This window comes from Oryx dammah, unplaced genomic scaffold (assembly GCF_014754425.2).
Source record: "Oryx dammah isolate SB20612 unplaced genomic scaffold, SCBI_Odam_1.1 HiC_scaffold_13, whole genome shotgun sequence".
Taxonomy (NCBI): domain Eukaryota; kingdom Metazoa; phylum Chordata; class Mammalia; order Artiodactyla; family Bovidae; genus Oryx; species Oryx dammah.
The window spans coordinates 112,128-135,011 of record NW_024070197.1 but is presented as its reverse complement, the minus strand read 5'-3'; the positions used below and the strand labels follow the sequence as shown (position 1 = coordinate 135,011).

Below are 22,884 nucleotides of genomic sequence, written 5' to 3'. Positions count from 1 at the left end.
TACAGCTATCAGAAGTATGGGAGGCAAGGGACTTCAATTGATGCCTGAGGTAGGGGCAGTCTTGTGAGACCAAGCCTGTAACCTGTGGGATCTGGTGCTAATTCCACATATTTGGTGTCAGAATTGAATTGAATCCTTGAACACCCAGTTGGAGTTGGAGAAATGGTATGGAAAACCCCCATGGATTTGGTGTCAGAGGTATTGTGAATAAGACAGCTCAGAGGTGTTGCTATAATTTTCCTTCTAAGCAAGACTTTTCCCCATAACTTTTGGTATGTTGTGTTCTCTTTCATTTATCTCGAAGTGTTTTATAATTTTCCTTGTGGTGATTTAGGAGTACTTTAATTTCCATAAATTTGTGAGTTTTCCAGATTCACAGACATGGAGAACTGACTTTTGGTTGCCAGGGGATGGGGCAAGGAGCAGGAGAGGGGTGGATTGGAGTTTGTGACTAGCAGATGCAGATTATTATATATAGAATGGATAAACAACAAAGTCGTATTCTATAGCATAGGAAAGTATATTCATATCTTGTAACAAACCATGATGAGAAAGAATTCTAAAATATTTGTAAATTTCCCCATTTTTCTTCTGTTGTTGCTTTCTACTCTGAAGTTCACTGAGGCTTGTTTCATGTCCTAGCACATGGTCTCTTTTGGAGAATGTTTCATGTGCCTGTCAGAATGGAGGAGACTATGTATTCTGTTAAGTAGCATGTTCTATAGATGTCTTAGAGGTCTAGTTGATTTTCAGTGTTATTCAAGTGTTATATCCTTCTTCATTTTCTGCCTAGTGGTCCTATCCATTTATGAAAGTTAGAAATTGAAGTCTCTATTATTGCTTAATTCTTTATTTAATTATTGTCAGTTTTGCCTCACAGGCGGTTCTTTTCTAGAAAACTGTGGTAAAACAAACCATGATATGTTCAGTATCTTCTAATAACCTATAATGGAAAATAATCTGAAAAAGATACACACATATATAACTGAATCACTTTGCTGTACACCAGAAACTAATACAGTACTGTAATTCAACTATATTTCAATTTAAAGAAATAAATAAAAAACAAATGAACATTCAATTGCCTCTGACAATTTTTTTTAAAAATGTAGAGTCCCAGGTTCTAATACTTGATTTCCTTCATGGTTGCTATGGTGACACGAGCTTCCTCTGTTTTTGTAGGGTGGGTCAGCCTTATTACTCCTCACCCTGTTAGGCTTTGCACCTTCAAGGTCCCCCAAGGTTGCCCATATGGAGGGTGAGGAAGAGGCCTGGGTGGTGGTGTCCAACATGGGGGACAGTGTGGTCAGCAGAGCAGAGGCCAGGAAGGGTCCCAGACCCAGCGACTGGGGCTAGGGGAGGCCTCGGTCTCAGTGACGCGTATCTCTCTGCACTGGCATTTGGGCGCTGGAGCCAGTGACCACAGCTTACTCCCACCTTGCCCCTCTTCTGGACTCACGTGTGGTCTTGCAGTCTCTCCTGAGGCCTCTGTCTTGTTGCTCCCTCTTCTCTGTGCAGAGCTGTCCACTGTGACCTGCTCTGCAGGTGACTTGGGGTGCACATGTCCTTGCGCGATCCATGGACCCTGGCTGCTGTCAGCCATCTTTTCACTGGGGCAGCCATCCTCTCCGCAGAGCTTGCTGCCATCAGCATCACTGGCCCAGCTGAAGCCCTCGGCAGAGCAGGACTTGAAGAGCGTGACCCCTTCCTGCAGCGCTGCTGTGTCTGTCTCCTGGTCCCTGTCGCGGTTTCCCTGTTCGGGGGTTAGGCAGAGCCCTGTTCCCCTGGACCAGCCCTTCCTCATCCGAACCTTTCCCTGCAACCTCCTGCAAGCCTGTGGACACCTCCGTGGGTGTGTGCCACAGGCACCGGTGCTGAAGGTGCCTCCTCCCTGCAGGCCCGCTCTCAGTGCCCACCTCTTCTGTCCCAGGTTGTCTGTGTAGACTGCAGGATGAGGACGCCCCTCGCGAGCTGGGAGAGAGCTGCCGAGTCTGCCTGTCAGAGAAGCCCTCTCTGTGTGGGACGTCTGGACGGGCCTTCCCTGCCACTTTAGGCCTCCTCCAGTCTCAGGCTGCCCGCAGAGAGGGGGCACCCTGCGGGAGCCCCGAGCGCAGTGAGGCCTGCCCACCCGGCTCCACTGGTCAGCGGCAGCAGGGCGGCCATGCAGCACAGACGCCCTTCCGGTGCAGTGACTGTGGGCAGGCCTTCCCCCAGGCCTTCATGCTCCTCGACCACCTCGTTGCTCACGCCAGAGAGAGGCCCTTCAGGGGCCCAGCAGGTGGAAGCAGCCCCACGGAGAACTCAACCCTGGTTCCTCACTGGAACGCTCACCCTGGAGAGGCGCCCCATGTGTGCAGTGAGTGTGGCAGGGCCTTCAGTTACCCGTCTAAACTGAGGAAGCACCAGAAGGTTCACACTGGCATCAAGCCTTTCAAGTGTGCCGAGTGCGGGAAGACCTTCAACCGCAAGGACGCGCTCGTCCTGCACCAGAGAATCCACACCGGAGAGCGGCCTTACCAGTGCGGCGAGTGCGGGAAGGCCTTTAGCGTGCTGTCCACTCTCATTCGGCACCGGAAGGTGCACATCGGAGACAGGCCGTACGAGTGCCGGCAGTGCGGGAAGCTCTTCAAATACAACCAAAGCTTCGTCCTGCACCAGAGGGTGCATACGGGAGAGAGGCCCTACGGCTGCGGCGAGTGTGGGAAGGCCTACGTGACCCGCTCGGGGCTGTACCAGCACCGGAAGGTCCACACCGGCGAGCGCCCCTACGAGTGTGGCCTGTGCGGGAAGACCTACACTACCAGGTCCTACCGCAACCGCCACCAGCGCTTCCACACCGAGGAGCGGGCCCACGAGTGCCCCGAGTGCGGTCGTGCCTTCAAACACGGCTCGACCCTCCTCCAGCACAGGAAGGTCCACGCTGCAGGAAGGCCGTAGCGGGCCAGCATCGGCCACGGCTGGCGCCTGCTCAGGTTCTCGGTCCAGAAGGGAGGCTGGGGAGAGGGGACGTCGGCAAGCGGAACCCGCCGCCCGCCGCCCACCCCGACTGGGGCAGGTGCGCTGCGCTCCGGCCCGGCCGGCTGTTTTCTGTGTTGGGCCATTGCCAGTTCCTGTGACAGGAGCCGTCCCACCCCTCCGAGCCGGCAGCTCCTATGGTGCGCATCAGTGACTGTGCTCTGGGAAGCCGCTCTCTCCTCCATAAGGGAGAGTCATGTGCGCTGGATTCCATATGGGGTCTTATTCCCTCCCCACAGCCAGTTCAGGTGTGGACATGACCTAGCTCTGGCCAAGAGTAGCTAAGCAGTGGCTGCAGGGACCTCCAGGGGAGGTTAGCCATCTTTATGGACTCTGTGGATGCCACGTTTGGTCCCTGTCGTGGGTTTATCCAGCCCTTGGACTGACTGTCTCACGCGGTTCTGGAATGTCTAATAAAGACCTTTTTGTGTATGCCACCCTTAATCTGTGGGCTCTGATCTGTGTGTGTGTCAGAGGACTGAGAACCAAACTGGGCTCATGAATAGAGGGCGCTGTTTCTCTGGAGGTCCCTGACTGTTGTCTGCCTCAGTGGGGACAGCAGGATGGCAGAGGCCAACTCCAGTCAAGGTTGGCTGAGTTTGCACTGGAGCTTCAGACCTCCGGGGGGAGACTGAAGGGTTCTGTGGGTGGATCCCTGGCCTGGATGTCAGGTGTAGCTCTGGGCCCAGAGCTTGCCTGAAGAATGGAGTGGTGGGTAGAAGATCCCCGTGTGACTGGGGACAGGTACCAGCTGGGCTCCTTGTTTCTGGGGAAAGTTCTGCAACCTTCAGTGCTGGTCAGGAGAAGCTGCTTCTAGAATCAGCTCAGAAGCTGAGCTCTCTGAAACTGAGAACATGGAGGTAAGTTTGAGAGTGGCCATATGTCCTGCAGGAGCTGCTGGGCAGAATGAGTGGGCACAGGAGCAGAAAGAGGAGTCCTGTGGAGCGGGGGGCCTGGCACATGTGAGGCTTGAGCTGGTTCGAAAGAGGAATCCATGGATGTGCCGGGAACGTGGTTTCAGGGGGTGAGGCGGGCAGTTTCTCAGGAATTTCAAGCCTGTTCCCAGTGTCCAAGGTCACTGTCAGCAAATAACCTACAGGTTCCTTGGATCCTCAGAGCCTTTCTGGGCATGTCCACTTCCTGGCCGTCGCCCTGGGGCTGAGAGGATCCCGTCATACTGGGATGCAGCTTTCGTGGCCTGGCTGGGATTCCCGGTGTCTGCACACTGCAGCCTTGGCTTTTTGCTGTTGCTCTCACAGGGCTCCAGGGAAGGAAGTTGATCCACGTGTAGATCCGGATCTGCTGGCTGTGGGCCCTCTGATTTTAAAATGTTGGAAACTACTCTTTTACAAGGTAAATGTCAGTTCAGCGAAACTTGTTATGTGGTTGTCACTGTGTCTCGGGTCTACAAACAGTGCTTCAAGAAGAAAACGTTTGTGGAGGCGTGTCTGGGGAGAGCCAACCCCAGCCTGGAGGCTTGGGGCCGAGTGGTACTCAGCCAGGGCCATGTGTCGGGGTTGGAGCATAAAGGCTGCTTCCGCCTTCAGCTGCAGCAGTTCCTCTCAGACACCCCGCTGGTAGGAGGGGTGGCAGCCACGGGGGCAGGAAGTTCCTGGCCAGTCTGCTCTGCGTTTCCAGCGCCGTAAGGCACACGCCACCCCAGGCCTGCTTGGGCCACGTGTGCGTAATCCCTGTGTGTGGTAACTGTCTACCTTTGAGAGAGTCATTTCCTAGGCAGGTTGATAAGAACTCTAGCGGTCCCCAAGGAGAGAGGGGTCTGCAATTCTCAAAGAGGGAAAAGAGGACAAACTTTCTTTTTTCCTCTGCATTCTTTAGGATTATGTATCCTGCCTGAGGACAGTCTCTGGATTAAACCTGTTTAATCATGTTATCTTAAAATGTAAATTATCGGGGTCAGTTCAGTTCAGTCACTCAGTCGTCTCTGACTTTGCGACCCCATGAACTGCAGCACGCCAGGCCTCCCTGTACATCACCAACTCCCAGAGTTCACTCAGATTCACGTCCATCGAGTCTGTGATGCCATCCAGCCATCTCATCCTCGGTCGTCCCCTTCTCCTCCTGCCCCCAATCCTTCCCAGCATCACAGTCTTTTCCAATGAGTCAACTCTTCGCATGAGGTGGCCAAAGTACTGGAGTTTCAGCTTTAGCATCATTCCTTCCAAAGAAATCCCAGGGCTGATCTCCTTCAGAATGGACTGGTTGGATCTCCTTGCAGTCCAAGGGACTCTCAAGAGTCTTCTCCAACACCACAGTTCAAAAGCATCAATTCTTCAGCGCTCAGCCTTCTTCACAGTCCCAACTCTCACATCCATACATGACCACAGGAAAAACCATAGCCTTGACTAGACGGACCTTAGTCAGCCAAGTAATGTCTCTGCTTTTGAATATGCTGTCTAGGTTAATCATAGCTTTTCTTCCAAGGAGTAAGCGTCTTTTAATTTCATGGCTGCAGTCACCATCTGCAGTGATTTTGGAGCCCCCAAAAATAAAGTCTGACACTGTTTCCACTGTTTCCCCATCTATTTCCCATGAAGTGATGGGACCAGATGCCATGATCTTCGTTTTCTGAATGTTGAGCTTTAAGCCAACTTTTTCACTCCCCTCTTTCACTTTCATCAAGAGGCTTTTGAGTTCCTCTTCACTTTCTGCCCTAAGGGTGGTGTCATCTGCATATCTGAGGTTATTGATATTTCTCCCAGCAATCCTGATTCCAGCTTGTGTTTCTTCCAGCCCAGCGTTTCTCATGATGTACTCTGCATAGAAGTGAAATAAGCAGGGTGACAATATACAGCCTTGATATACTCCTTTTCCTATTTGGAACCAGTCTGTTGTTCCATGTCCAGTTCTAACTATTCCTTCCTGACCTGCATACAGGTTTCTCAAGAGGCAGGTCAGGTGGTCTGTTATTCCCATCTCTCAGAATTTTCCAGTTTATTGTGATCCACACAGTCAAAGGCTTTGGCATAGTCAATAAAGCAGAAATAGATGTTTTTCTGAACTCTCTTGCTTTTTCCATGATCCAGAGGATGTTGTCAATTTGATCTCTGGTTCCTCTGCCTTTTCTAAAACCAGCTTGAACATCAGGGAGTTTATGGTTCATGTATTGCTGAAGCCTGGCTTGGAGAATTTTGAGCATTACTTTACTAGCATGTGAGATGAGTGCAACTGTGTGGTAGTTTGAGCATTCTTTGGCATTGCCTTTCTTTGGGATTGGAATGAAAACTGACCTTTTCCAGTCCTGTGGCTACTGCTGAGTTTTCCAAATGTGCTGGCATATTGAGTGCAGCATCATCTTTCAGGATTTGAAAGACCTCAACTGGAATGCCATCACCTCCACTAGCTTTGTTCGTAGTGATGCTTTCTAAGGCCCACTTGACTTCACATTCCAGGATGTCTGGCTGTAGATGAGTGATCACACCATCGTGATTATCTGGGTCATGAAGATCTTTTTTTGTGTGTGTGTGAAGATCTTTTTTGTACAGTTCTTCCGTGTATTCTTGCCACCTCTTCTTAATATCTTCTGCTTCTGTTAGGTCCATACCTTTTCTGTCCTTTATCGAGCCCATCTTTGCATGAAATGTTCCCTTGGTATCTCTAAGTTTCTTGAAGAGATCTGTAGTCTTTCCCATTCTGTTGTTTTCCTCTATTTCTTTGCATTAATCGCTGAAGAAGTCTTTCTTATCTCTTCTTGCTATTCTTTGGAATTCTGCATTCAGATGCTTATATCTTTCTTTTTCTCCTTGGCTTTTCGCTTCTCTTCTTTTCACAGCTATTTGTAAGGCCTCCCCAGACAGCCATTTGCTTTTTTGCATTTCTTTTCCATGGGGATGGTCTTTATCCCTGTCTCCTGTACAATGTCACGAACCTCATTCTATAGTTCATCAGGCACTCTATCTATCAGATCTAGGCCCTTAAATCTATTTCTCACTTCCACTGTATAATCATAAGGGATTTGATTTAGGTCATACTTGAATGGTCTAGCGGTTTTCCCTACTTTCTTCAATTTGAGTCTGAATTTGGTAATAAGGAGTTCATGATCTGAGCCACAGTCAGCTCCTGGTCTTGTTTTTGTTGACTGTATAGAGCTTCTCCATCTTTGGCTGCAAAGAATATAATCAGTCTGATTTCAGTGTTGACCATCTGGTGATGTCCATGTATAGAGTCTTCTCTTGTGTTGTTGGAAGAGGGTGTTTGCTATGAACAGTGGATTTTCTTGGCAAAACTCTATTAGTCTTTGCCCTGCTTCATTCCGCATTCCAAGGCCAAATTTTCCTGTTACTCCAGGTGTTTCTTGACTTCCTACTTTTGCATTCCAGTCCCCTAAAATGAGAAGGACATCTTTTTTAGGTGTTAGTTCTAAAAGGTCTTGTAGGTCTTCATAGAACCGTTCAACTTCAGCTTCTTCAGCGTTAATGGTTGAGGCATAGACTTGGATTACCGTGATATTGAATGGTTGGCCCTGGAGACGAACAGAGGTCATTCTGTCATTTTTGAGATTGCATCCAAGTACTGCATTTTGGACTCTCTCATTGACCATGATGGCTACTCCATTTCTTCTGAGGGATTCCTGCCTGCAGTAGTAGATATAATGGTCATCTGAGTTAAATTCACCCATTCCAGTCCATTTTAGTTTGCTGATTCCTACAATGTCAACTTCACTCTTGCCATCTTGTTTGAGCACTTCCAATTTGCCTTGATTCATGGACCTGACATTCCAGGTTCCTATGCAATATTGCTCTTTACAGCATCGGACCTTGCTTCTATCACCAGTCCCATCCACAGCTGGGTATTGTTTTTGCTTTGGCTCCATCCCTTCATTCTTTCTAGAGTTATTTCTCCAGTGATCTCCAGTAGCATATTGGGCACCTACTGACCTGGGGAGTTCCTCTTTCAGTATCCTATCATTTTGCCTTTTCATACATTTCATGGGGTTCTCAAGGCAAGAATACTGAAGTGGTTTGCCATTCCCTTCTCCAGTGGACCACACTGGGAATGGTAAACCACTTCAGTATTATGGGGATAGGTCTGGTCTTTACAAGGATTATATAACAATAATATATCCTGCCTGAAGGCAGTCTCTGGATTAAACCTTCTAGCTAATTCTGTTATCTTAAAATGTAAATTATGGGAGTAGGTCTGGTGAGATCTTTACAACCTCCAGACATTCTTTGGATTCATTGGAGAGTATATAACTCCATTGCTAACACTAGCAAGGGGGTACTCTTTCTACCCGCTTCTGATGTCTATGTCAGAAGCTGTCTCTATCTCCTTTATACTTTAAGAAAACTTTATTACACAAAAGCTCTGAGTGATCAAGCCTTGTCACTGGCCCTGGATTGACTTATTCTCCTCCAGAGGCCAAGGATCCCGGCGTCTTTGTGTGATTCAGCAACAAACTCACCTTCAGCATGGAGGTCTGTATGGAGCAGAGTCAAAGTCTGGCAGGGCAAAATAGGGCCCAGATGTCCAGGCAGGTGAGGGTTAGGGCAGACTGACCAGACTCCTCACCCCACCAACAGGGCAGCGTGACCCGTCTCCTGACCTCTCGGCCTGCTCCTCCCCTGTGGCCCCTCCATGGGTCATCTCTGCTGGGTGCCTCTGCACTGCCTCTCCTGGCTGAAGAGGTTCCTGGAGTTGCCGCCTCCGATTTTCCGGCCCACCTAGAAGCGAGCAGTAGCGGCTGCCACTGTCACTCTTACCTGGGCTTCACTCTCTTAGAGCTGCGGTTGCTCTGCAGTGACCCTGTTCTTTAGTCCCTTTGCACAGTAAATCTCTGTACTGCACATCAGATGGAGGTGAAATGCATCTACCACGGAGCTCAGGCAAAAGCCTGGCACCCAGTAGGACCCCGGGGGAATCTCTGGTGGCCCTGAGGGATGGTACTTGGCCCAGATCACAGCCCTCTCAGAGCTGACCCTGGGGAGCAAGAAGGTAGGAGACCCCAGGGAAAGAGTGGTGCTTACCCCATCCTGCACTCACCAGAGTGCAGGCACACCTGTCCCAGGCTGTGAGCAGCTGCTGAGCCCTACAGACTTCAGTCCCCTGGCAGGACGAAATCCACAGGCCCCTCCTGCGTGAAACTGACATTGTAGTAGGGTGGTATACCGAATGCTGTGTCCCCCCACAATACCTAGGTTAAAGCCTAACCCACTCAGTGTTCTGTATTTGGAGGTGGGGCCTTTGGGAGGTTGATGAGGTCATGAAGGAGGAACCCTTGTGACTGGGATTAGTGGTCTCATAAGAGGCTCCCAAGGACCCCCTCTCCTTCACTGTGAGGACACAGAGGACGGCTGTCAACCAGGATCCTCACCTGACACCAAATATCCCGGCACTGTGACCTTGGATTTTCCAGTCTCCAGGACTGTGAGAAACTTCTGTTATTTTTAAGCCTCCCAGTTTACAGTATTTGGTACATCAGTTGCAATGGACTAAGACATGGGAGACAGACATCCCTCAAGAGAGCACACAACTGGCAGCTGTGAGCAGGGCTGTGAAGGGCCCTTCAGTGTGTGAGTGAGGCCCCTCCTGGTGCACCTTATCTCAGGACCCCCGAGTCTGTCCTTATGTCTCTCTTCTGGGGGCTCACATGACCCTGCAGTTGGCTTTTACCTTGCAGTGAAGAAAAACTTCATGGCCTGGAGTCATGTCTGCTTCTTTTGTTGGAACTTAAAAAACCTGGCATTTAATGAATCTACAATCCACAAGGCTTATTAAGATCTCACCAGTGTCCATGGACACACACGTCTCCCTTGGTATAGTTTTAGGGACATCCTGCATATTTTCATATGCTCTTTTCATTTTCATTCCAGGTAGTTTCAAATTCTTCTTTTGATTTCATCTTTGACCATGGATTATTTATAAGTGTGATAGTCAGTTTCTGAATGAGGGTTTTCCACACATCATTCTGTTCTTGATTTCTTATTGAATCCTGTTCCAGTCAAGGTCCATACCGTGTATTATTTCTTTTCCCTTTATCAGGCCTTCTTTTATGGCCCAGAATATGCTCCATTTTGGTAAATGTTCTATGTGAATGTGAAAAAAAAAAAAGTCTATTCTGTCCTCTTGGACAGGAAGTTCTATGAATACAGGTTAGGTCAAGCTGGTTGAAAGTGCCATCTTCCACGCCTTCACTGATTATCTGGGAGGGTGTGAGCGTCCCCAAGTATAACTGTGAGTCTGTCTATTGCTCCCTGCAGTTCTGGCAGTTTCTGCTTCATGTACCCTGAAGCACTGTTAGGTACATTCATGTGTAGGACTGCCATGTGTCTTTACTAATTTGTCTCTCAACCAGCATGGGGTCAGTTCATTCCCTGATCCTCTCAGAGGCAACAGGCAGCTAGAAAGAGGTTTACGCTCCAGAGGGGAGACAGTGCTATGTAGGTTCCTAGGCCACTCGGAAAGGGCAGGGTAGCTTCTGAAGGTATTTCCACATCAGTGACACATTAGGGAATTTCTCTGTAGTCTGCTGCCTGAAGCTTGATGTGGCTGTAGATCTCCCAAAGACCATCTCCATAAGGCTCCACTCAGCTGTGGATCCTTCTATGCTGTGCAAGGTTGCAGAGGCGGCTGAAGATTTTCCCACAGTGGCCACACTCGTAAGTCCGCTCTCTGGTGTGAACCATCTGGTGTCGAGCGAGTGTGGACCTTTCACTAAAGGCCTTCCCGCACTGGCTGCATTCGTGGGGCCTTTCCTGGGTGTGCACTCTCTGGTGGCGGATGAGGTGCGAGTTGCTGCTGAAGGCCCTGCCGCATGCACTGCACTCGTAAGGCCTTTCCCCAGTGTGGACTCTCCAGTGGTAGATGAGGCTGGATTTACGGCTGAAGAACTTGCCACATTTAGTGCACTCGTAAGGCCTTTCCCCAGTGTGAACTTTCTGATGCTTCGTAAGGATAGACTTTTGGCTAAAGAACTTCCCACATTCATGACACTCATAAGGCCTTTCTCTGGTGTGGACTCTCCAGTGCTCAATGAGACTGGAACTGTGAGCAAAGGCTTTCCCACATTCGCTGCACTCGTAAGGCTTTTCCCCAGTGTGAGTTCTCCAGTGCTGAACTAGGCTGGAGTTGCGACTGAAGGCTTTTCTGCACTCACTGCACCTGTAAGGCCTTTGTCCAGTATGTACTTTCTGGTGTTGAATGAGGGTGGAGCTATTGCTGAAGGTTTTCCCACATTCACCACATGCAAAAGGCCGTTCTCCGGTGTGGACTTTCTGATGGCGAAGGAGGTGAGAACTCTGGCTGAAGTCTCTCCCACACTCATTGCATCCGAAAGGCCGTTCTCCGGTGTGAACCTTCTGGTGCTGAGCGAGGTTGGAGTTGTTGTTAAAAGCTCTCCCACACTCACTGCACTCAAATGGCCGTTCTCCAGTGTGAACTCGCCAGTGCTGCATGAGCGCAGAGCTGCGACTGAAGGCTTTCCCACACTGACTGCACTCATAAGGTTTTATGTGGGTGTGGACTTTCTGGTGCCGAAGGAAATTGGAGCTTTGGCTGAAGGCTCTTCCACATTTGCTGCACTTGAAGGGCCTTTCTCCTGTGTGAACTTTCTCATGCCGAGCGAGGTGTGACCTGTTATTGAAGGCTTTCCCACATTCACTGCATGCATAAGGCCTTTCTCCTGTGTGGATTCTCTGGTGATGAATAAGGGTGAGTTTGTGGCTGAAAGTTTTCCCACAGTCGCTGCATGCATAATCTTTTACTCCTGTGTGGAATTTCTGATGCTTCCTCAGTTTATATGGGTGACTGAAAGCCTTGCCACACTCTTTACATACATGAGATGTTTCTCCAGTGTGAAACCATTGGTCACTAGGAAGGGCTGATTTCTCCTCTAAGGAATTTTCAACTCTTGGGCATCTAAATGGTGTCTCTTCAGAGTGAGCACTCAGGTGGCTGAGGAGGACAGAAGTCTTCTGGAAAGCTTTCCCACTGTCACTGCAGTTGAAGGGCTTCTGTGAGGGCTGGACCTCTGGGAGCTGCCCAGAATTGAAAGGGTGCAGTGAGGCCTCCCTGCCCTTTGTGCTGCTTTGTGGCTCCCCACTGCCATCCAAGCCCGGGGGCTGGAGGAGGTCATGGCCGTCTGAGACATCCTGGCTACCTAACCCACATGTATTGGGTTTATCTGACAGAGGAGAGCCTGTGGAGCTCTTCACAAACAAGTCCCTGTCTCTGTTCCATTGGAAGGGCTTTTCTCCATTGTACTCTGGATGCTGGTGAAGATTTCCACCAAACCAAAACTCTCTTCCATATGCTAAACATGTGCAGGGAGTCTCTCCAGTATGTCCTTGATGGTTGTCCAGCTGCAAAATGTCTTTCAAGAGTGGCTCACACGTGTCACAGCTGTCAGCCTTCTGCATGCAAGGAGGTACACTGGGAGTTCCGACCTGTGACACCACTTCTCCAGAAGCATTCCTCTCAGAAGGCACCTCCTCATCTTCCACCACAGGCCAACAGCCTGAAAGCCGAGAAATTTCTGGTTAACGCGAGTGCTCCACTCAGTGAAAAGGGCGACTTCCTTAGCACTGTGTCACTGACACATACAGGAATGGCCAAGGGTTTGCCGATAGGCCAGGGGGGCAGAGTTAGAGTGAAAGGCTCACTGGTGGGGCAGGGCCCTCACCAGAGGCGAAGGACCTGAAAAGACATTTTTCACAAAAAGAGATGTACACACAAATGGACAAAAAGTAAATGAAAAGGAGCTCAGCATCATGAGTCATTGTGTGTACACTGTTTGCTCAGTCATGTCCAACTCTGTGAATAATTTTTTATTATTCAGCCATAAAAATGAAAGAAGTGTTACTGATACGTTCCATAACATGGATGAACCTCAGCAACATTATGTCAAGAAAAAGCCAGTCACAGAAAACACATATGGTATAATTCCATTTGTATGAAATATCTAGTAATAGAATAAGCAAATCTGTACAGTCAGAAAGCAGATTAGTGGTTGCCTAGGACTCAGGACAGGATGAGGGAGGATGAAGAGTGACTACTAAAGGGTACAGAGTTTCCTTTAGGTAATGAAAATGTTCTAAAATTAGAGTATGGTGATATTAGTTTATTGAAAAAGTGAAAGTCAAGTTGCTCAGTTGTGTCCGACTCTTAGCGACCCCATGGACTGTAGCCTACCAGGCTCCTCCGTCCATGGGATTTTCCAGGCAAGAGGACTGGAGTGGGCTGCCATTTCCTTCTCCAGGAGAGCTTCCTGACCCAGGGAATGAACCCGGGTCTCCAAGTTGTAGGCAGACACTATACCATCTGAGCCACCAGGAAAAGTCCATTTGTTTATTATTATCCTTAATTTTTAAAAAATTTATTAAGTTCTGCCATAAAGCAAACTGCCTCAGTTATACATATGTTCTTTTTCATATTCTTTCCTATTATAGTTCGCTGTGCTATGCAGTAGGACCTAATGTTTATCCATTCTATATATAATAGGTTGTATTTCCTAATTCTAATCCATCCCTCTCCCAACCCCCACTGCTGGCAACCACAAGTCTGTTCTCTATACCTGTGAGACTCTTTCTGCTTTATAGCTCTGTTCCTTTGTGTTGTCTTTTGGATTCCACATATAGGAGACATCACACAGCACTTGTCTTTTCTCCCTATGACCTATGACCTGCGTCACTTCGGGTGATCATCTCTAGGCTCCCCCACACTGCTGCAAGTGGCATCAATTCTTTTCTGTGGTGAGTAGCATTCCATTGCACACACACCACATCTTCTTTGCCATTCATCTGCCAATAGAGTTTATGTTGCTTCCATGTCCTGGCTGCCGTCAATAGTGCTAGAGTAAACTTACCCTTTCGAATTGCTGTTTTTTCTCCAGATATACGCCCAGGAGTGAGACTGCTGGATCATATGGCACACTGTTTTCATTTTTTAGGAAGCTCCATGCTTGTTTCCACGGTGGCTGCACCAATTTACATTCCCACCAGCAGTGCAGGAGGGTTCCTTTTTCCACGTGCTGTCTAGCATGTGTTATGTGTAGCCTTTTTAATGATGGCTATTCTGACTGGTGTGAGGTGACACCTCATTATAGTTTTCATTTGAATTTCTCTAATAATAAGCAGTGTTGAACACCTTTTTACATGCTTTTTGGCCATCTGTATGTCTTCTTTGGAGAAATGTCTATTTAGGTCTTCTGCCCATTTTTCAATGGGGTTATTTTCTTGTTATTGACTTGTATGAGCTGTTTGTATATTTTGGAAATTAAAACCCTTGTCAATCATATCATTTACAAATATTTTCTCCCAGTTTCTAAGTTGTATTTTCATTTTGTTTATGAAAATGAACGTTTTTGCTGTGCAAAAACTTGTAAGTTTTATTAGGTTCCATTTGTTTGTTTTTATTTCTGTTGCTTTGGGAGACTGACTTAAGAAAACACTGGTATGATTTATGTAAGAGAATATTTTGCCTATGTTCTCTTCAAGGAGTTCTATGGAGTATGGTGAGATTTATACACTGAAAACATGAAAACCCACTAAACAGTACACTTTAAAAGGGTGAACGTTAAAATTGACTTTCGTAAAAGAAAAATAAATAAAAGGGTGAATGTTATGATATATATCAGTAAAGCCATTAAAAAAAATGTTTCTGGGGAAGGGGCAGAACCTTGGCATGGCCCTACACTAGATCAGCCAGTCAGGCACTGGTCAAGTTGAGCAGGACCCTTCAGGCAGGCCAGAATGCCCGATCCCCAACCTCTGCTCCCACAAGGCCCCCGTGGGACCTAATAGCTGTTAGGACTCCTCCTGAGGCTGCTCAGGGAGAAATGGGGGTGCACGCGGCCCAGGCCCAGCACTCACAGCAGCTGCAGCAGGAAACCTGGGCAGGAAGCAGTGTCCCTGGTCCAGCTTGGGGATGGGGAGAAGACAAAAGGCAGATGCTGGCCCCCAGGCCAGGGCAGGGCATGAGGGCCTTACCAAGTGAGGTCACGAGCTCCAAGGTCTCCAGCATCACAGTGCGGTACAGCTGCCTCTGGGCCTCATCGAGGAGCTCCCACTCCTCCCTGGAGAAGCGCATGGCCACCTCCTCAAAGGCCACCAGGCTCCCCCATGAGGGGACGGCGAGGCCAGGGGGCCAGCAGGTGGGCTGGAAAACAAACGAAGCGGTCTGGCGGGCACATTCAGGCCCTTGAGGTGTGACTCAGAGTTCTGCCCCGTGTCCCACCAGCATCTCCTCTCCTCATGACCCCCGTCCATCCTCCCTCCACCCGCCTGCAGCTCACCCCCTTCACCAGGCCCTCACCTCCAAGAAGACCACAGGTGCTGGCCCCACTGGTGTCCTGCTGTCCTCACAGTCCCACTGGCCACTGTTTCCAGACCAATCCTAATGAGAGAGACAAAAGGAAGGTGGGCAGATGGATGCTGTTTGAGCTCTCCTCTCCCTACTACCTGACTTCCCTTGTGTCCTTCAGGTCACCCCTTCCAAATCTAAGAAAATCTGGGCTCTCTTTTCTTCCTTAAGCCTCTGTATCAGGCCTCATTCCCTTTCCATGTACACATCAATCCTCATACCTCTACTTCCCACATCCCACAATACCACTGTCCCTCTCCCTGGCCACACCACAGGCACGTTGCGCTGTACTCATTTACCACTACGCACTTAGCTTGCAGAGGCAAACAGGATCCGATGCTAACCTTGGACTGTCCTTGACTGCAAAAACTTCCCACTAAGAGAGAGCCATCACCTCTCTAGATAAAGCCTCCCTTCTTGGCTCTGTTGCTCCAACCTTGCACCCCAGAACCAGGAGTAATAATCTCAAACACCCTTTTTCTCTTCCAGCTCTAACCTTAGGCATGCTGTCCCTTCACCAGTCCTAGCTGTCCTTGCCTTTCCTAATACACAAATCCCTGACCTGCTGTCCCCACTCTTGGCGTGGCAACTCTTAGCTTGGGCTGAGCCTTTTTGTCCCTGATACTACAGCAGCCTAATAAACCCCCTGGACGTAGGGAGGATGGCCACAAATCTCTGTGAGCTGTAGAAAGGTAAAACAATCTAAACTCAGGCCCCACTGTCACCCTACCTTCCTTCCTTCTGTGCTTTTTCTTTTTTTTTTATTTGGCTGTGCTGTGTCTTAGTTGCATTGTGTGGGATCTTAGTTGTGGCAGGTGGAATCTAGTTCCCTGACCAGGGACTGGACCCAGGTCCCCTCCATTGAGAACATGGAGTCTTGGCCACTGGACCACCAAGGAAGACTCTGTGCTTCATTTTTTCATCCCATGTCTACACTCTACTCAGAGGCTTGTTCATCATCCTGAACCCAGCTCACAGCTGCAGACAGCGTACAAGCACAAGCCTCTAGCCGGCAGACACCTCTAGTCTCCACGTGGCGTGAAATACACTTGACATCTCAATTTGGCAGTCTCGATGACATTCCAAATATGAGATGGCCAAAACAGTTATTTTCCCTCTGAAATCTACTCCTCGAACCATCTTCCATATCCGAAAAAATATTCAGGGTCAACCATATTTCCCTGCCACACATCAGGAAATCTCAGTTCAGTTCAGTTGCTCAGTCGTGTCTGACTCTTTGCAACCCCATGAACCTCAGCACGGCAGGCCTCCCGGTCCATCACCAACTCCTGGAGTTCACCCAAACCCATGTCCATCGAGTCAGTAATGCCATCTAACCATCTCATCTTCTGTTGTCCCCTTCTCCTCCTGCCCTCAATCTTTCCCAGCATCAGGGTCTGTTCAAATGAGTCAGCTCTTTGCATCAGGTGGCCAAAGTATTGGAGTTTCAGCTTCAACATCAGTCCTCCCAGTGAACACTCAGGACCGATCTCCTTTAGGATGGACTGGTTGGCTCTCCTTGCAGTCCAAGGGACTCTCAAGAGTCTTCTCCAACACCACAGTTCAAAAGCATCAACTCTTCAGTGCTCAGCTTTCTTTATAGTCCAACTCTCACATCCATACAGGACTACCGGAAAAATCATAGTCTTGATGGACCTTTGTTGGCAAAATAATGTCTCTGCCTTTGAATATGCTATCTAGGTTGGTCATAACTTTCCTTTCAAGGAGTAAGCGTTTTTTAATTTCATGGCTGCAATCACCATCTGCAGTAATTTTGGAGCACAGAAACATAAAGTCAGCGACTATTTCCACTGTTTCCCCATCTATTTGTCATGAAGTGATCAGGAAATCTCGTCCACCCTAAAAATTACATCCAGCAGTCAGCCACTTCTCCTACCTTACAGGCGCCTCCCTGCTCTAGCCACCAAAACCACACACAGGGACTACTGCAGTCACCTGCTCCATGATCTTCGGGCCTCCAACCTCTCCTCATCTTCCAGTCTCTTCACCCAGCATCCTCAGGCTTGTTAAGATCTGATTCAGATCACCTCGTCCTCTGCTGTAAACTTCCCGTGACTTGCACCACACTGCGAACAGAGGCCCAGCACCCCAGCCTCCCTTTCCTGGCCTGTCTCCAGTCCCCCTGCTCTCTATTTCCACCAGAAGAAATGGAGATCTGTCGTTCCCCTCAACACTGTCACCTTATGCCCACCTCTGAACAACTGGCACATGCTGGTCTCTGTCACGGGCACCTTTCCAGACCTTATCCCATGCGATCCGCTCCACGTAACTTCTGGCCTAGGTCCAGGATGCCAGGGGAAAGTGACTCTCAGGGGCCCGGATTCATGTGCAGGCCGAGTTGGGGACGCCACCATTCCCTAACAGACCCCAGGGTCACAAGGGCGGGGGTCTCAGCAGGTGAGGACCTGTGTCCTCTCACCTGGCACTCACCTGCCCCGGGTCCATCAGCGACTCTGCAGGACCGGTCACAGCCTGTGGGCTGGGCGGGGCCGTGTCAGGCGGCGGCCGTGACCAGCCTGCGGGCTCACCCGAACCCCCCCCCCCAAACACTGGGAGGGGTGACGCAGGTTGATGGTCGCACTCAGTGCTTCGACCGTCCCCAGGATGAAACGGAAGCTGCCTCCCCGGAACTTGGGACGAAGGCGGGGCGCGGAGAAACCGAGGCTTAGGAAGGAGGGGCGGTGAGCCGAGAGTAAAAGGGAGTGCCAACGTGCGAAGAGGGTCCCAGAACGTCCCCCAGGGGGCCTTCGCCTCACGTCCCAGGGTGTGTCTCCTGCAGCCCCACCAGGCTCACAACCAAGGCTGCAATGGCGACGCCGGAAGTCCCGCCCCACCCTCTGAGGCCGGGCGAAAACGCCCACATCCCGACCCTCACTGGCTCCAGGCTCGCGGACGTCCATGACGCTTTTTCCTGAGCCTATCGCGGGGCCGCTGAGTCGTTGCCTAGGTGACTAGGCAGGACGCACCGCCGAAGAACTGATGCTTTTGAGCTGTGGTGTTGGAGAAGACTCTTGAGAGGCCCTTGGACGGCAAGGAGATCCAACCAGTCCATTCTGAAGGAGATCGGCCCTGGGATTTCTTTGGAAGGAATGATGCTGAACTGAAGCTCCAGTACTTTGGCCACCTCATGAGAAGAGTTGACTCCTTGGAAAAGACTCTGATGCTGGGAGGGATTGGGGGCAGGAGGAGAAGGGGACGACCGAGGATGGGATGGCTGGATGGCGTCACGGACTCGATGGACGTGAGTCTGAGTGAACTGCGGGAGATGGTGATGGACAGGGAGGCCTGACGTGCTGCGATTCACGGGGTCGCCAAGAGTCGGACACGACTGAGCGACTGAACGGAACTGAACGGAACCGCATCACGGCTCACGCGACATGAACTGCACTACCCAGAACTGCCCTCTCCGCGCGTTTACACCCGCATTGACCATTGGTAGCCTAGGAGATAGGCGTTTCCGGGACGGCCCCGCCGTGGAGGGCGGGACTTCCGGGCTCAGACGGTTGCTTCTCTGTCCTGCTTCCTCGTCGGCCGCGGGCGGGTGGGCCGAGTTGTTGGGCTGGGGCTGGTGTCTCGGGGGCTCCTCCGGCCCGCGGAAACGGGAGTGGGTAGGTCCGACATCCTAGGTGGCCCCACCTGTGCCCTGTCTGTCCCGTGACCTCAGCAAGCGTCCCGTCTCCCCGGGCCCTTGTGCCCTCGGCTGCCGGGGGACCGCCCGGCGCGGGGTTGTCCTGCGGGCCGTCCGTCAAGGCGCGTCTGTGCCCGGGGCCGACCCGGAGTCGTCCTGTGCGTCGTGTCCGCTTTACGGAGAAGGGCCCCAGGCTCCAAAGCCACCCGTTCCGAGGTCATGACCCAGCGTGTAGCTGGACTGCGGGCATGATAAGCGAGCCGGGTGAAGTAGGGTCTCCTGGCCTCCACCTGGGTGGACTCCGAACCCCAGTGCCGCAAGTCCCCGACTGAACCCCAGGCCTCGGTGCTCAGGACACTGGGGCGTTCATAGGTGGAAGTCTGCATTTCAGAGTCCAGTGTGGTAAAATGTGCAGGGTGCAGGCGGAGGGATGTGCGTGTGCGAAGACTCGGAGGTGAGACTGGCTGGGAGCATTCGGGAAAGTTCTGCAGTCTCCACTGCGGGGAACCGACAGCGTGAGCATGGGAGTCCTACCTCTTTTGACGGGCTTTGGATTCTGGGAGCCACAGATTTTCATTAGAATATGGATGGGCCATGATCTGAGTTAGGATTTTGAAACTGCGGGAACACAGACTTGTGGTGGGGGCTGAAAGCAGGCAGCTTCAGGAGGATGCTGCTGCAAATGTTTCTCCGGTGACCTCTCGAGAATAGAAGTATGAGGGGTGGGAGAAATAATCAGATTCCCGACACGTTTTTCAGAGTGGAGTCGATGGGATTTCCATTTATGAGTGCAGAGTGAATGTAGTGGAGGATAAAGGACTATCCCAAGTGTTACAGATAAAGAATGAGATGGAGAGCGGAGGTTGGCAGGAGTATGTTTGGCAGAAGAATAGTTGGATTATGTGGGAGTAGCGTCTGAGTTGAATGGAGAGCTCTAGGTGGAGCTGACCCGCGTGCCCATGAACAAACAGGAAATTTCCATTTGGCTTCCTGATGTCTAGACTGCCCTGCCCTTGTGGCCTGGACCAGGGAATGTCCTGAGATGGGATTTTGGAAGGGAAATCTCAGCTTGTGGTTCCAGATGGGCCCTGAGATGAGTGTGGGATGTCCAGGTGAAGGACCAGTAGCTGAGTGGAGGAGGTGGGAAAGAGAAACTGTCCAAACTCCGGTGGATGTGGGGACAGTGCACACCCAGGAGGAGGGCCCACACCCTCAGAGATGAAAGGGTGAGCAGGGGTGTCAGGGGATGGGGTTTTGGAGACGTACGGGGAGGTGTGGGCAGGACAGAGACCGGGGCCCGCGCCCAGTGCCCAGTGCCCCTTGCCTGCTGTTGCAGGACTTTTGAGGACAAGAGCACGTGCCTGTTTTGGGAAGAAGTAGGTCTCCTTAGTGAGGCCAGTGAGGCCTCTGCTGGGATGTGGTGCTGTCTTCACCGTCAGGCTGTCGTATTCCCCGGAGAGGTGCTGCTGGCCCTCCTGCTGGCTGTGTCCGGCTGCTCCTCCTCCCAAACCACGGTGTAAACAACCGCAGCGCTGTTTGCCTTGGGACCTTGACAGCCATGGTCCAAGATCAAAAGCATCCCAGCCTGCGTAGCAGCAGATCATTCGCCTTGGTTGTTTCCTGACCGGGTGGCCGAGTCCGGACCTGTGACGTTTCCCTCGCTCTGTCTCCTGTCCCCTGGCAGCACGCGGGGGCTCCGCTTCGTTGTAACGTTCAGGCTTCTCGTCGCGGTGGCTTCTGTGGTTGTGGACCACGGGCTACAGAGAGCGAGCGCTTCAGTACTTGTGGTGCACGGGCTTAGTTGCCCCGAGAAATAGATCCTCCTGGACCAGGGATCGAACCCATGCCTCCTGCATTGGCAGGCAGGCTCTCAACCACTGGACCAGCAGGGAAGCCTGGCAAGTTTTTGTGTAACTCCTTGGAAGCTCCCAAACCATTTTCCAAAGGGTCTGTGCGCTTTTATATTCCCAGCAGCACTGTAGGGCTGTTCCAGTTTTTCCACCTTGCCAACACAAGACAACTTGGTGCTGTCACCCTAGTGGGTATGAAATGGTATCTCAGTGGCTTTCTAAAAAGTCATGGCAAAATATACACAAAACTTACCATTTTAACCATTTTAAGGGTGTGGCTCGGTGGCGTTAAGTAAATTCAGTTGTGCCACTTTAACCCCTATACTTCTTCAGAACATTTTTATTATCTTGAACTGAAACTCTTTACCCTTGAAGCAGTCATCTCATTGGGCTTTTGATCTACATTTTTCTCATGAACAATGGTATTTTCATGTGCATGTTAACAGTCTGTTTTCTTTGATGAAACATCTATTCAGATCTTTTCCTTATTTCTAATTGGGTTGTCTTTTTATCTTTGAGCCATGAAGTTCTTCATAGATTCTGTGTTTAGAATCCATATATAAGTATTTTTTCTCAGTCTTTGGCTCATTTTTTTTAACTTCTATTTTATTTATTTGTGTTTTTATTTAAAAAAAAACTGTACTTTGTATTGGGGTGTAGCCAGTTAACAAACATTGCTGTGATGGTTTCAGGTGAACTGTGAAGGGGCTCAGCCATGCATATACGTATCTCCCTTATCACCCCCGCCAAACTCCCCTCCAGTCCAGGCTGTGTGTTCATCTTTTAATTTTCGGAATGGTGTCTTTTTAGAAAAAGATTTGTTTATTTGGCTGTGCTGGGTGTTCATTGTGGCATGTGGGATCTAGTTCCCCGACCAGAGGTCAAACCCAGGCCCCCTGCATGGGGAGCGCAGAGTCTTAGCCCCTGGGCCAGCAGGAAAGTTTCTTAATGATGTGTTTTGAAGAGCAAAATTTTACATTTTGATGTTAAAGTTTACACTCATTGTCTAATATATTAGTTTTTCTATTTATATATTGTCTTTGTGTCATACCTAAAAAATTATTTGCCTAGCCAAAAGTCAAAAAGTTCTCCTTTGTTTTCTTCTATAAATTTTATAGTCTTAGCTCTTACATTTATGATCTTTTTCATGGTAACTTTTATGTATATTTGAGATAAGGGTTTGAATTTATTTTTTTGCATGTGAATGCCTAGTTTTCCCAGAACCATTAGCTGAAAAGGCCATCTTTCCACGTTATACTTCTGTTGGAAATCAGTTAAGGGTATTTTGGTCTCTTAAATCTATTGATCTATGTGTCTGTCCTTACGACAGGACCACACTGTCTTGATTACCTTGGCTTTATAGACATTTTGAAGTTTAGTAAGGAAAGTGCAACTTTGTTTCTTGGCACAGTTGTTTTCCCTGTTGTGTTCTGCATGTCTATGAGTTAGGGTCAGCCTGTTAGTTTCTGCTCAGAATGTCGGCTGTGGTTTTGATAGGGATTGCACACTCAGAACCAGTGCACCTGGATTTGTTCTGGCACCACCAGTGAAACACGGGTGTTCCATGAAGTGCACAGAGCCTGGGTGGGGAGGGTAACAGGCAGGGGAAAGGCTTCTCCCAGGCATGGGAGGCAGTGCCATGAGGCCTCGCTGACCACAGCTGACCGCTCTAGTACAGGGAGCTGAGCCCACCCTTTGCTCAGAAGCCTGAGGCCCCAAGGCACATCTGACTGCAGCTCTGATCGCAAGCCCCCCTGTCAGCGGAAGGGAAGGTCTGAGTTCAGGGGACGCACTGACGCCTCCGAAAGCTGGGGAGAGCTCAGGCAGACAGGCCTGCAGGAGTGTCAGCTTCAGGGCGATGTCAGGGAGGGAGCGGAGAGGTGTCCTGAGAGCGGCCGCAGCATGCTGTGCAGCGAACCCTGGGCCCCGCGCCTTCCTGTCTGGGGACCCCTGGGCTCCTGGTTTGCCTTTTGTCCTGAGTCACAAATGATAGCCCCCAGAAACCAACTTATAGATAGCTCGCTCTATATATATAGAAAGAGTGGAGCTCATACA

General features: G+C 50.1%; 2 protein-coding genes across 3 annotated transcripts in view; one reads left to right on the top strand and one right to left on the bottom strand.

Annotated features, from left to right (window-relative positions):
* ZNF584 (zinc finger protein 584) overlaps positions 1 to 3,457 on the top strand; it is a 56,673-nt gene extending 53,216 nt beyond the window's left edge. The window contains 1 exon segment of the mRNA XM_040251758.1: positions 2,410 to 3,457. Coding sequence (XP_040107692.1) covers positions 2,410 to 2,937 — 528 coding nt within the window. The 3' untranslated portion in view covers positions 2,938 to 3,457.
* Positions 3,458 to 9,676: 6,219 nt separating this feature from the next.
* Positions 9,677 to 20,666, bottom strand: ZNF132 (zinc finger protein 132). 2 transcript variants are annotated; one of them, XM_040251740.1, is made up of 3 exons: positions 17,782 to 20,666; positions 14,958 to 15,363; positions 9,677 to 12,487 (listed from the first exon to the last, which is right to left on the bottom strand). In XM_040251740.1, the coding sequence occupies exons 2-3, from the start codon at positions 15,055 to 15,057 to the stop codon at positions 10,560 to 10,562; spliced, it is 2,028 nt and encodes a 675-aa protein (XP_040107674.1). In that variant the 5' UTR covers positions 15,058 to 15,363; positions 17,782 to 20,666; the 3' UTR covers positions 9,677 to 10,559. The 2 variants fall into 2 exon arrangements, with proteins under 2 accessions (XP_040107674.1, XP_040107675.1); XM_040251741.1 differs by lacking the exon at positions 17,782 to 20,666 and having other exon boundaries at positions 14,958 to 15,408.
* Positions 20,667 to 22,884: the final 2,218 nt, after the last annotated feature.

What these genes read in the sequence shown, in the direction of transcription:
- ZNF132 (XM_040251740.1), bottom strand. Translation starts at nt 15,057, where the DNA reads ATGCGCTTCTCCAGGGAGGAGTGGGAGCTCCTCGATGAGGCCCAGAGG. An exon ending in GGAGCTCGTGACCTCACTTG is followed by an intron (nt 12,488 to 14,957) that starts GTAAGGCCCTCA and finishes CTCGGCTTTCAG; the next exon opens with GCTGTTGGCCTGTGGTGGAA.